We start from the raw sequence: 14,561 nt of genomic DNA, 5'->3' as shown, positions 1-14,561 counted from the left end.
GTGATCACAAATGGTGGTGACGATATAGAATAAAGAGAACCCTGTGTGCTGTTGGCGGGAATGTAAACTCATACAGCCACTCTGGAAGACAGAATGGAGGCTCCTCAAGACATTAAAAATAGCACTACCACATTATCCAGCAATCCGACTTCTGTGAATATATCCAAAGGAAATGAAATCACTCTCTTGAAAAGATATCTGTATTCCCATATTCATAGCAGCATTATTCACATTAGCCAGAGTATGGAAACAAAGTAAGTCAAAAAATGGACGAATAAAGAAAGTATGGTATAGATATACAATGGGATATTATTCACCTTTAAAAAGAAGGAGATTCTGTCATTTGTGACAAAATGGGTGAACCTGGAAGGCATTATGATAAGTAAATTAAGCCAGACATAGACAAATACTGCATGGCAGAACCTCTTCCCCCCCATAAAATCAACTTCATAGGAACCGAGAATAGAAAAATGGTTACCAGGGGCTGGGGGAGAAAGAAATAGGGAGACGTTGTTGAAATGGTACAAACTTTCACTTATACGATGAATAAGTTCTGATGACCTAATGTACAACATGGTGACTGTAGTTGATAACACTATATTATATAATTGAAATTTGCGGAGAGAATAGAACTTAAATGTTCTCACACACACAAAAAAAGGTAAATATGCAAAGACAGTGTGTAGGTTCCTCAAAAAAATAAATATAGAACAATTCCACAGCTGAGTATCTATACAAAAAAAAATGAAAATACTAATTCAAAAAGATATATGCACCCTTATGTTTATTGCAACATTATTTACCATTGCCAACATTTGCTATCTCTTGTCTTTTGCTAGTAGCCATTCTGACAGGCTTAGGTGATACATCATTTTGGTTTTGATTTGCATTTCACCAATAATTAGTGATGTTTAACATCTTTTCATGTGCTTATTGGTCATCCGTATGTCTTCTATGGAAAAATGTCTTCAGATTCTCTGCCCATTTTTTAACTGGATTGTTTATTTTCTTGTTCTTAAATTATATGAGCTCTTCATATACTTTGGGTATTAACCCCTTATCAAATGTATCATTTGCAAATATCTTCCCCATTCAGTAGGTTGCCTTTTCATTTGGTTAATTGTTTCTTTCACTGAACAGAAAGTTTTTAGTTTGGTGTAGTCCAAATTGTTTATTTTCATTTCATTTCCCTTGCCTTGGAGTTAAATCCAAAAAATTGCCAAGACAAACTGCTTACTGCCTATGCTTTCCTCTAGGAGCGTAATGGTTTCAAGTCTTACATTCAAGTCTTTAATCCATTTGAATAGATTTTTGTGTATAGTATAAAATAGTGACCCAGTTTCATTCTTTTGCATTTAATGGTCCAGTTTTCCCAACATCGTTTATTGAAGAGACTTTCCTTTACCCATTGGATATTCTTGCCTCCTTTGTCATATATCAATTGTGCATACATTTGTGGGTTTATTTCTGGGCTCTCTATTCTTTTCCATCAATTAGTGTACCCGTTTTTATGCCAACACCATACTATTTTGATTACGATAGCTTTGTAGTATAGTTTGAAACTAGGGAGTCTGATGCCTCCAGCCGTGTTCTTTCTAAAAAATGTTTTGACTATTCGAGACCTTTTGTGATTCTGCAAAATTTTTAGAATTATTTGTTCTAGTTCTCTGAAAAATGTCATTGGAATTTTGATAGATATTGCATTGTATCTACAGATTGTTTTAGGTAGGATGGACATTTTAACAATATTCTTTCAATTCATGAGCACAAAATATCTTTCCATTTATTTGTATCTTCTTCAATTTCTTTCATCAGTGTTTTATAACTTCAGAGACTTTTGTAAGGTCTGTACACTGAAAATTATAAGACATCCTTTTATTGTCGATGCATGGTTTCATGCTGTCTTTTAGGGAGAAGCATTTTATCTAAAGGACACGTTAGAAGAAAACAGCCTTGTGCATCCTCTGAGGTGAACCCAGAGAGGATCTGAGGCAAACCCAAGGACAAAAAATTCCTCCAGAGCAAACCAGCCAGTGCGTTCATTTAAATCATTCCATACCAAGGTCAGCTCTTTGAGGATGTGAACATATACAACACGGGATGTTTCTTAGAAATAAGCACTTTGTAGAATATAAATATTATTAAAGTTATACAGATCAAAGATACATAGGAAAAGACAGTAACAGAGAGGAAAGAGAAAGAAAGGCATCCAAAGAGAAAGGGAGAGAGAGAGACGATGACAAAGAAGAAACTAGACAAACATCAAACGTGGAGAGAAGGGTGTGCATGATTCTATTTGTCAAAGGGAAAGAAGGTAGATATTTTTGTTCTTTGTAGGTTAATATGTAAATGGAATTCTGATTTATTAGCGGTCTCCAGCAGATGAGGTGATGATTAGCACATTTCCATATTTATAGAAAAGCAACACTAACTTTCCGGATTTATAGAAAATCAGCTCTTCACAAATAGCAAATTGTGCTATTATCGACATATGGTTTTCTATAAACAGAGCTGAGGTAATTATCCCTGGGACAATTTGTTGGTGGGCTCCTTTTGAATATTAACCACATTGGAAGCCCATTTCTGCCTCACAGATTTTAAAGAGGAGGGGCCATGAGACACCCCAGACAATTAATTAGTAATCCAACACCAAAGACAGAGCCCAAATGAAAGGCTTTACCCAGGACCACATGGTGGAAAGACCATAGGTCCAGGGCGCTGACGCCAGCTTCCTGTAGCCCTAGGCAAAGTAATTAACCTCCCTGAGGAGCCTCAGCATTTCTGGGCTAAAACTGGGATGATACCAACCTCCAAATTGGCAAGAAAATTAAATGATGTACACAACAGGACCCGGAACCCAGTAGGTCATCAACAAATATTAACTATGTTTCCATCCTTACATTATTGAATGATTCTAAAAATACCTGCTTGAATTAAGCTTTTCAAACTCCTTTTTTGTATTGACCTATCTTAAACTATTTGTTTTGTATCATGACTCCATCTGTGTATGCATATCTTTGTTTAACTGGAAAAAAAATTTAAATTGAAGCAATAACCTATTTTCACTACCTATAATCCTCTATGATATTTTCTATTCTCTCCTTTGTTGTTGTTCAAAATGTTGTTTGTGATCCATACTATGGGGTTGCAACCTGTAGTTTATGAAGTCCTCTGCTGCAAGAGGGTAGGGACCATATTTAGATTTACTCACCATTGTACCCCTAGCATAAACACACAAAAGATACTCAATAGATATTTGAAATTATAGAAGAATGGATACATGGATAAATGGATGAATTAATGAATGGCCCTCACCAGAAATCTAAATTAATGCCCTCTTTAAAACTCTATGTCTCGTTTTACACTCTCACTACATACTGAGCGTTGTTTTGAGTGCCAAAGAGATAACATGTCAGACATGATACCTGCTTTCAAAGATCATGCTATCTAGAAGAGGAGGAAAATACTTGCATTTGGAAAATTATATTTTGAAGACTAAATAAGTGTGGAATTTATATGAATGTGCTGAAGAGATGGCCAGCCTGGGCTGGCGCAGTCAGGGAAACGTCTTAAAACTGGGTGAATTTGAACTTAGTTTGGAATATGGATAGATCTCTCCACCCTCACTCATTGAGTAGGTTGGTGGTTCTCAAACTGCAGTGATCATCAGAATCACCTGGAAGGCTTGTCAAACTACAGACTGCTGGTTCCTTTACCAGTTTCTGATTTGGTAGGTTTGGCATGGAAGCCTGAGAAGTTGTAATTCTAACAGGTTTCCAGGTGATGCTGATGATACCAGTTGGAATCCACACGTGGAGAACCCACAGTTCTAGCAGTTTCTGGAGTGAGACCTTGAAGGTTGTTGACCCCATGCTAGGGGGTTTAGCTATTCAGGATTTTAGGCAAAGAAGGTATATCAGTGTATCTGTAAAGTAGAGGGATTATTCTGGTAGCAATTGTTGAGCATGGATTGGAGGGGTGAGCCTTCCCCTAGAGACCCTTTAGGAGCCAATGCAGTGATAAGTGGAAGATGGAAACCCAGCCCACCACTGTAGCAGTGCAGATGGAGGAGAGTGGCAGGATGAGGGCCGGTCAGGAGTCAGAACTGAAGGTTCTTTGAGATCTCCAGGGGTAAAGGTGGAGGAGGAATCTGGGATGACTCCAGGTTTCTAGAATCACTGACTGATTATACGGCAGTTCCATTAACCAAGAATCTATATTTGTAATAAGTTTTAACATTTTAAATAACAAAATCCCAGGGGCACCTGGGTGGCTCGGTCGGTTGAGCGTCTGACTTCAGCTCAGGTCATGATGTCACGGTTGAGGAGTTTGAGCCCCGCGTCGGGCTCTGTGCTGATGGCTCGGAGCCTGGAGCCTGCCTCAGATTCTGTGTCTCCCTCTCTCTGTCCCTCCCCCCGCTCATGCTCTGTCCCTCTCTGTCTCAAAAATAAACAAACATTTAAAAAATTTAAGTAACAAAATCCCAAGTATTATTTATTATCAAAGAGTAACTGGAATGTAATAGAAAACACATAGTTTTGGGGAGCCAGACAAGTCCGAGTTCAAATCCCGTTCGTGACGCTTCTCAGCAAGTGATTTCACCCTTCTGGACCTCAGTTCCCCGTAAATAATAATACTCTCAAATGGGTTGGTGACTACAATGCACTTCACCTTGTTCTGCCCCCAGTCCATTGTCACCTCCACACGTCTCCCTGCTCTAATTACAGCCCTGCACGATGCAGCCTCCTCCCTGAGTATTAGGTATGTTACCTTATATGGTTGTCACAAACAAGATCGTACGTGGCTCATAGTCAGTGCTCAGAAAAATGCAAAGCCCATCCTCGTGTGTGCATCGACCACTGTGCACATAAAGCTTCTGTTCTACTTACCAAGCGATTCCATTTTTTCTTTGTCAAGCACCAGGATGTATTCATAAACGCCACCCATTGATCCAGACGTTATGTAATGAGTGCCATAGTCGTTGATGAACTTGGAATACATGCCGTAATTGTACTGCTCTGGAAGCTCCATTAATGACTGCAGCATGCTTTCATCCAGCACAATATTGTCCCTTCTCATCTTAAAATGAGCAGTCTGCACCTTTGTGGAAATTCTCATGAAGTTATATTTCTGCCAACCATCACCGCCGTCGAGTAAGAGAGAAGAAAGAGAGTACACATTTTACCATATGACATAACGCCAAAGATCAGCATTTAGTAGCTGTGGGAGATACGTGTATTTATAAACGTGTGAGCATCAATACCCACAATGGAGTGTTTTTCTATTTTACAGGCATGTATAAAACACCCATGTGTGCCTGACCGCCTCTCTCATGCCTGCATCTCTGTTCCCACTGACCCTGTTCAGGTCCTGTTTGCCTCAACTCTCAACTGGGTTGGTTACTGCAATGTGCTTCCTAGTACTGGTGACTGTGTTCTGCCCCCATTCCATTGTCACCTCCGCCCATCTCCCTGCCCCAATTATAGCACTGCATGATGTAAGCCTCTTACACAAGTATTAGGTATCCATTAAAAATTATGTTTGGGGGGGTGCACTTGGGTAACTCAGTCGGTTGAGCGTACAACTTCAGCTCAGGTCACGATCTCGCGGTTCGTGGGTTTGAGCCCCTCGTTGGGCTCTGTGCTGACAGCTCAGAGCCTAGATCCTGCTTCAGATTCTGTGTCTCCCTCTCTCTCTGCTCCTGCCCCACTCACTCTCTGTTTCTCTCTCTCTCTCTCCCCAAAATTAATAAACATTAAAAAAAATTTTTTTAATGTTTTTTAATTGTGCTTAGGAGTAGTTTTGATGACATGAAATTCTGAGATGAGTTATTTATGTAACTCATTGAACACATATCTGTAAGAGTCTGTAGTCACTGGCATTATGCTTGGAGCAGAGGACATAATCTTGGATGAGACCGGCTCCTGCCATCATGAAGCTTACATTCCAGTGGTAATCTTGTACTGTTAAGTAATGAGGTAAGGCAGGCTCCTGAGATAACAGGGGTCATACTGGATTGGTTTAGGAGGGAAAGGATCATGTGTGGGCATTACTTCACTTGCTCTGAAGCAATAGTGAAATTTTGAAAAGGCCACCTGCTTTGAGAAAAGTCCACATGACCATGTGATCGCCAGATCTCAGAGCAACACTTTCCCTTCAGAGCAATAGCTGACTTAAGGCAACGCTCTGGAATGTACCTTGTATTTGTTGAAGAATTTTCATAACTGTATTTTCATCATCCAGAATAATTTTTTGAGCCCCAACTAAATCGGCAGTTCTGGTATCAGGGTTATTGAGGCTTTCTGGTAAACTTTTAACCAACTCAAATAGTTGGCCAGAGAGAGTTCTCTGGCCCCTGATGGTTTCTCCTCCTTAGACCCTACTTTTTCCCTTCCCACCCTGTGCCGGCTGAAGTTCTGGCAATCCCAAATTTGTGGGAGGCAAACTGCCGTCTGCAGACCTTTGCACAATGCTGTTTCCCAGGCCCGGAGCACCCTTTGTTCACTTCCATCTCCCTTCATCGGGACAACCTGTTCTAGTCTTCAGAGCCCCGTTTAGGTAGATGTCCCTTGCTCCAGGAAGCATTGCCTGGCCGCTCAAGTTCAAAGGAAGCTAGTGGTGAATGTTTGATGGATAAATGAATGCTTGCGTGTGCCAGTCCTCTGATCTATTCAGAAAAGCAAGGCTGGCTTTCGAATTCTTCCCAAGCTAGTTTAGGGGGCCTGGCTGTTTCTCTTGAAGGCATTCCTATTCTTTTTTTTTTTTTTTTTTTAATTTTTTTTTTTCACGTTTTTATTTATTTTTGGGACAGAGAGAGGCAGAGCATGAACGGGGGAGGGGCAGACAGAGAGGGAGACACAGAATCGGAAACAGGCTCCAGGCTCTGAGCCATCAGCCCAGAGCCCGACGCGGGGCTCGAACTCCCGGACCACGAGATCGTGACCTGGCTGAAGTCGGACGCTTAACCGACTGCGCCACCCAGGCGCCCCAAGGCATTCCTATTCTAAGTATTCCCCTGTTTACTCCAGGTAACCATGAAAAAGAACCTTCTCCAGGTGAAGCGAGAAGAGTTCCAGTCTTATCATTCAATTTTATTCCCTTTGTGGTGATTCTGTGTGCAAAAGTGTAATAAGAAAAACAAACATGATTACCACTGATCAGACATTTCCAATTACACAAGCAAATGAAGGTTCAATTACTACTGTACCTTTTTAATGCAATTAAGGTAATACATGTTCAGTGTAGATTATGGAATACTGTTTGGCACAGGCATTATGCTTTAATACCTTGTTATTGTACTTGTTTAACTTATTCACGAACGAAGAGTCTCGTGACCCGGATAAACCCACATCCACTGTTGTTTCAGGGCTGCCCGCGGGGCCCACACCAACAACCACTCCTGCCGACACAGACCTGTCATTCTTTACTTTAGAAAGAAGTTCATTTGCATCATTGTATAACTCTGAGGAGAGTCTAGTATCTGCCAGGGCCTGAAAAGAGACAAACAGATGTTAGCTTTGTGCGCCAGAGTTGTATCTCGAGCTGTACTTAATATTGAAGTCTTTGCTCCGTAAAATATTTCAAGTTGCAGAATTTTGTTAAGTTTGTTTATTTTGAGAGACGGTGCGTGCGGGCACGCGCAAGAGTAGGGGGAGGGGCAGAGAGAGAGGAAGAGAGAGAATCCCAAGCAGGCCACAGTGTCAGTGCAGAGAGGATGTGGGGCTTTAACCCATGAACCATGAGACAATGACCTGAGCCAAAATTAAAAGTCGGGCACTTAACTGACCGAGCCACCCGGGTGCCCCTGCAGATTATTATCATTATTTTAAAAGGCTACTCCATTTTAAAATAAAATTAGATTGATCCTCACTCAGTAAAATTCTGAAAACATAGCAGTTAGTTTAGTTATTATTTAGTGGTTGTGCTAAATATTTCTTTAAGGGGCACCCGCATGGCACATTTGGTTAAGCGCCTAACTCTTTGATTTCTACTTCGGTCATGATCTCCTGGTTTGTGAGTTCGAACCCCGCCTGGGGCTCTGCACTGTCAGATTCTCTCTCCTTCTCTCTCTGCCCCTGCCCACCACCCACCCCTCAAAATAAATAAATAAATAAAAATAAAATATTTATTTAAGTACGCACATACACACATGATTCTCATAACATGCTGTCTTGTTCTGAGTATGGATTTTTTTTTTCCACCTGACTTCTCCTTCCTGTAGAAGAGGCTGCCTTTCCCTACAACAGGGACACCCAAAAAGCCGCATCTGGGCCTGGATCTGGGAGGAAAGGGGCAAGGGGGCCCAGCAGGTGGTAGGAGTTCTAGGCAGAGGTTTGCGTCCACAAATGTCAGGTTACTTCACTTCAGGCACACGGCACAGTGGCGTTCCTCTGGCAACTGGAGCAGAGTCATGACTCGCGCCTTGCCTGAGCCGAGAAAGCAAGGGTTAAGAGCACGTGGGTGGGTCACTCCTCAGTCACAGGAGCACGTATGTGTCGCGATGGAGCCGCTGTTAGTTTGGGTCCCGCGTGTCTGTGACAGACGACTTAGGGTGGACGGGTGGCATAGGGCATTATTTTCGAAAGCCCAGAGATTTCAGAATCCTTGGTTGCCACCGCATAGCCTAGTCTGTCTGGCCGGACACATAAGCCCCACACCATCCTCGGGGTTAGGAAAATGGCATTGTCTGTGTCTTCCGGCTCGGCTTCCCATTGGCCTGGTGGCATTGGTGAAAGCAGTAGGGAAGCGGACGCCATAAGCCTGGCCTCATCCTGCCATCAACATTTATCTCTTGAGGAAGTTGGGGGAGGAGGATGTGACCAATAATGGGTCAGAATCCCTGGATCCTACATCCCTCTGTAAAGACAGAATGCATAGGACTATATAGATAGAATGTGTGTGATCTGTCTTGCCTTCTAAATGACATATAGCTGGGCTTAGTTCAGATAGGTCTGGGTTTGAAACTCGTCTCTGCCACCTACAGCTTTGGGTCTGACGCTTTATCCCTCTAGGTCTTTGAGTCTTTTTCATATCTAATGGGGCGATGATACTATCTACCCCTTTGTGGTGTTGTGAGGCTTAGGTGAGAGAATTTGTGTGCAAGCGTAAGATCTGATGCATGGCAAACATCCAGTGAGGTGCAGACATCTCACCCAGAGGGTGAAGGGTACAGAAATGAATGACCTGGGAGTAGGCGCTGGGGCTGGTCATGAGCCATGTGGTGCTCCAAGGGACTGGGGAACCACACAGTTTTGGAGGTAGAGAGAATTTAGGGATCGTCAGCATTTTGCAGGCAAGCACTTTTCAACAGCAGAACCCTCTCTGTACACAAAATCACCTACAGAAAATCAAGACAGGAAAACTATCAGAAAAAGATAAATACCATATGATTTAGCTTATATGTGGGATTTGAGAAACAAAACAAATGAACGTGGGGAAAAAAGAGACAAAAAAAAAAGATTCTTAAATGCAGAGAACAAATTGGTGGTTGCCAGAGGGGAGGTGGGGGTAGGGGGGAAATTGGTGAAGGGGATTAAGAATACACTTATCATGGTGAGCCCAGGGTGATATATGGAAGTGTTGAATCACTATATTGTACACCTGCAACTAATGCACCACTGTAGGTTAACTATACTGGAATGGGAAGAAAAGAAAAAAAGAAAAGAAAAGGAAAGAAAAGAAAAGAGAAAAGAAAAAAAAGAAAAGAAAAAAGAAAAGAAAGGAAAAGAAGAAAAGAAAAGAAAGGAAAAGAAAAAAGAAAAAAAGAAAAAAGAAGAAAAGAAAGGAAAAGAAAAGAAAAAAAAGAAAAAAGAAGAAAAGAAAGGAAAAGAAAAGAAGAAAAAGAAAAGAAAGGAAAGGAAAGGAAAAGAAAAGAAGAAAAGAAAAGAAAAGAAAGGAAAGGAAGAAAAGAAAAGGAAAAGAAAAGAAAGGAAAAGAGAAAAGAAAAAAGAAAAAAAGAAAAAAGAAGAAAAGAAAGGAAAAGAAAAGAAAAAGAAAGGAAAGGAAAAGAAGAAAAGAAAAGAAAAGAAAAGAAAGAAAAGAAGAAAAAAAAGAAAGGAAAAGAAAAGAAAAGAAAGGAAAAGAAAGAAAAGAAAAGAAGAAAAGAAAAGAAAGGAAAAGAAAAGAGAAAAGAAAAAAGAAAAAAAGAAAAAAGAAGAAAAAGGAAAAGAAAAGAAGAAAAAGAAAAGAAAAGAAAGGAAAAGAAAGGAAAAGAAAAGAAAAGGAAAAGAAAAGAAAAGAAAGGAAAAGAAAGGAAAGGAAAAGAAGAAAAGAAAAGAAAAGAAAGAAAAGAAGAAAAAAAAAGAAAGGAAAAGAAAAGAGAAAAGAAAAAAGAAAAAAAGAAAAAAGAAAAGAAAGGAAAAGAAAAGAAAAGAAGAAAAAGAAAAGAAAGGAAAGGAAAAGAAAGAAAAAGAATAGAAAAAGAAAGAGGGAGGGAGGAAAGGAAAGGAAAGAAGGAGGCAGGGAGGGAGGGAAGGAAGGAAGGAAAGCAAGAAAGGTGATCAGTGAGTAGCTGCCCCTGGTGAAGCAGGGGCCTTGGACTCAGAACACTGCCCAGCCACCTCCTGTCCTGACCTCCAATTTACATGGCAGGAAACTGGGCCCAGGGAGGGGCGGTGAGCTGTGCAAGGTCTCAAATACTTACATTCTAACAGATTGCAACCTGGTAATAAGTCTTCTGACTAGCAGCCCAGAGAAATGGACCTCGAATCTGTTTCATTGGTTTGGGAATGGAGCCAAGATCTAGCAGGTGGGTGGTCACCCTCATGTTGTGCCTCTTTTTGGCCCCGCCCTTGCCTGTCCGTGCCCTTCGGCACAGAACATGGGTGGGGGCAGACGTAAAGGGGCCTTCGGACACCAATGAGCTCTACAGGAAATAGAGTCTTCCTAAGCAAGGCGTCCATCCCCATCAACAGGCCTCTCCCTCCCCACCCCACAGCGGCCTGTGAGCACCCTGTTCAGACTCACTTCAAAGTGGTACTTGAGGAAGTTGTAGGGTTTCCGGAAGTACTTCTCATCTTCTCCGTAGTAGAGACGCTCACAGGCAGGGTCATAGCGAAGCGCTCTCCATTCCCCGTTGTATACTGTCTCACACTGGCCCCCGTAATACCTGGCATCGTACACGCTCTGAGTTTCCTGCTGGGTCAGGATATTGTACCTAGAGTGAAAAGGCAGGCAGCTGCTGGGAGAGAACACTGAAAAGGCAAAGAGAGCATAAAATATCCCCTGGAAGACGTTGTTGCTGGTCTGAGCAATGGTTTCACAAACTGTGTTCTCTGGAGCCCTAGGGTTTCTCAAAGTGTCTTAAGGGCTACTTCGCGTGACACGGGGAACCAGAGTGGGCGGAGCCGGGCCCCCAGGTTCCCTTTCACCAGAGCAGCTGAAGGTTCCATCAACACCTAGAATAGGGCGCCCCCAGAGAAGGCACTCCTAAAAATCGGGTGTTTGAGTTAAAGAGTAATATGCACAGTTATCAAAAATCCAGGCACAGAGCCGGAAGCCTGAGCCCACTTCCTAGCTCTGCCACAACTAGCTGTGTGATCTTGGACAAATAACCTCTCTGTGCCTCGGTTCCATCATTTGTAAAGAGCAGTCAATACTACTGCCCTCAGAGAGTTAAATATGAGTTGCAACATACAAGGAGCCATAAAGTACTTGGCATATATTAAGTAGCAAGTAAATGCTGCCATTGTGGGTTTTGTTTGTAGTGTTTCAGGAAAAAGGCTTTGCTGGTAGAAAAAAAAAAAAAAATAGACTTGACATATTGGGTGTAACTCACGTTGCTAAGTTGAGATTCTGACCCTCATTGTTTTCAGGGTAGCGTGGAATGTCAGAGGGTACAATTTGAAAATCATGGAGACTCCTGTTGAATTTCCAGTTTGATCACCTACCAGCTCTGTGAATTTGGATACATTATAGATGGCTTTCTGAAGTTCATTTTCCTCATTTGAAGAACCGACAGAACAAAACCACTTCTCATGGTTTTGGGGGCGTCTAAATGAGAGCATTAAAGCAAAATGGAAGTCCAGTTGAGAGTCCATACTATGCACTCAACAAGGGATACTTCCTCTCCCCTAGCCCAGTACCCTCCCAGAAATACTTTCCTTTGCTTTTCTCTCTGGGGCATTTCACATCCATCCGCCTAGGCACTACATTTTAAGCCACAGGTGGTGGAACCTTACATAGGCATAAACAGCGTTACATAGACGAAATACAGCTTTAATTTTCTAGAAAAAGAGAAAGTTAATGGAACAAAAACATTTCACTTTGGCTAAGAGATCCAGGACCTAACAATCGAAACCTCTTATGGTATAGATAATAAAATGATTTCTTGTCTCTGCCTCTCAAACTCCTATTCAGCCTTTAATACCCCACTCAAACATTGCCCCCTCTATCTGACCCTCTTTCATTATCCTGGACAGACAGCTATTCCTTCCTCTGTGTTCCCATGGCAGTCAGTGATTACCTCTGTCATAACATGTGTCATATTTTTTCATTCCCTCCATGAAAAGACACAAAGGCAGAAGATGAGCAGGGGGTTCACTATGAATAAAACCTGTCTTGAAGAAATAAATGGGTAATTATAGAGCACCCGCATATAGTAGATATTCAAGGTATGTTAACTTCCTTCTTCCCTTCCTCTCTCCATCTCTTCCTTCATATTAATGGAAGTGATGTAATAATAGCTATGGTGAATTGAATACACATTCTACCAGACGTGTAGCATGTGTTAACTTTCAACCTCCTGACAATTTTGCAAATGCAGAAACTGAAGCTCAGAAAAACTAAGCAATTTGCCTATAGTCACAGATAAAATTTTTTGACGCTAAAATCTGTGTTCCTTCCCTTTACTTCTCTGCTTACTTTTCTATCTTCTCGACCATTGAACATGTTTCTGCCTTTGGCTTATAAATATAGGCTCTCTGGTGAGCCAAACAAAAAGTCAAAAGAAGAATTAGCTTTAAGACGTACTATAACCTCGAAGCATAAGAGGTTACTAAGACTACTTGTATTTAGACAAGCAGGTTGCAGAAACCCCAATGAAAATAAAAAGATATAGAGAAATGCCACTTTTTGGAAATCTATGCAGAAATACACACATGCACAAAGATACATGTACAAGGATGTCCCCTGCAGCATTGTTTATAATAGGGAAAAAATGGGAAACAATATAATCATCTTTCAATAGTCAAATAAATTTTCATGTAGTGATACCATGGGAGAAGAATCAGCAGCCTTTTTTTATAAAGGGCCAGACATGAACTATTTTTGGCTTTACAGCCCATAGGTCTTTGTTGCAACTGCTCAACTCCATCACTGTAGGGTGAAAGCTGTGTTCCAATAAAACTTTATTTACAAAAACAGACAACAGGCCAAATTTGGCCTTCAGGCCATAGTTTGCTGACCCCTGTTATGGAACATTATGTTGCTTAGAAAAAGACAATAGAAAATATGGGGGGAAATCTTCCAAATATATTAAGTTAAAAAGGCAAGTTACATACAATATGTATAATATGATCACATTTATGTAAAATATGCTCATGTCTATCATGCACAATAGGTATAGGCACAGCTTCCATACAATGTATATTTTCGGTGCATTTTTTACATGATCTGAAAGTCCTACACCAAACTGTTACACAAGGGTCAGTTCCAGGGAAGGAAGTGAGAGAGGGTGATTGGGTGGGATGTGGGTCGGGGAGGGCGAAGGAAGACTTTCATTTTTTTACCTCAAACATATTTTCTTTCTGTAGCAATAAATTCAAAATTTAAAAACTGGGAAATGCTTAAATTAAAAAAAAAAAAATAGATATCAGGATAGGCTTCTGAGATCTTGAAGAGAATAAAAAACCAGCTGTTGGGAGTGGGCGAGGGGCCATTCTGCCGGTTTCAGTGTTCCGTGTAGGTAAAGCACACTCGTGAAGTGTATTTCAATGCTCCTTTGAATCACACGAGAGCAAGGTCATGGTCTGTGATCTTTTTGCCAATAAGCAGGGATTCATTTTCAAGTTAACACCTCACTATTTCATGCTTCCACTCTGTTTATCCCACAGTCATGATCAAAATCAATAAGAATCCCCTTTGATGAGTATTAGGGGCTGAATTGTGTCCCCCTGACATTTATGTGTTGAAGTCCTGGACCTCCGTACCTCAGAAATTGACTATTTTGGTGAGAGGGTCTTTACATAGGTAATTAAGTTAAAATGAGGCCATTAGGGTGGGCCCTAATCTCGTATGACTGGTGTCCTTATAAGAGGTGGTTAGGACCCCGACATACACACAGGGAAGGGCAATGTGAAGACACAGGGAAATGGCAGCCATCGACAAGCCAAGGAGGGAGGCCTCAGAGGAAACCAATTCTGCCATCACGTGGCCTTGGACTTCCAGCCTCCAGAGCTGTGAGAAATACATTTTTGTTTTGTATAAGCTATACGTTTCTTTTGCCATTGCAGCCTGAGTGGACCAATATGCCACCTTAGGGGGACAGAGAGAGTTGCCTCACAGGACACTCGGCAGAGCAATTCTCCTAAAAGACCCTCTTGTGTTGCTAAAACTAATACTCG

General features: G+C 41.4%; 1 protein-coding gene across 1 annotated transcript in view; it reads right to left on the bottom strand.

Annotated features, from left to right (window-relative positions):
• The window catches only part of C8A (complement C8 alpha chain), a 69,836-nt gene that overhangs the window by 26,171 nt on the left and 29,104 nt on the right, over positions 1-14,561 (bottom strand). Inside the window, exons 5-7 of the mRNA XM_019837087.3 lie at positions 10,966-11,155; positions 7,287-7,490; positions 4,890-5,130 (exon numbers count right to left, since the gene is read on the bottom strand). Coding sequence (XP_019692646.2) covers positions 4,890-5,130; positions 7,287-7,490; positions 10,966-11,155 — 635 coding nt within the window. The remainder of the gene's footprint in view (positions 1-4,889; positions 5,131-7,286; positions 7,491-10,965; positions 11,156-14,561) is intronic.

The sequence above is a fragment of the Felis catus genome, chromosome C1 (assembly GCF_018350175.1).
Source record: "Felis catus isolate Fca126 chromosome C1, F.catus_Fca126_mat1.0, whole genome shotgun sequence".
NCBI lineage: Eukaryota > Metazoa > Chordata > Mammalia > Carnivora > Felidae > Felis > Felis catus.
Note: the sequence above shows the minus strand (reverse complement) of the source record. Positions and strands in the feature narration are given on the sequence as shown.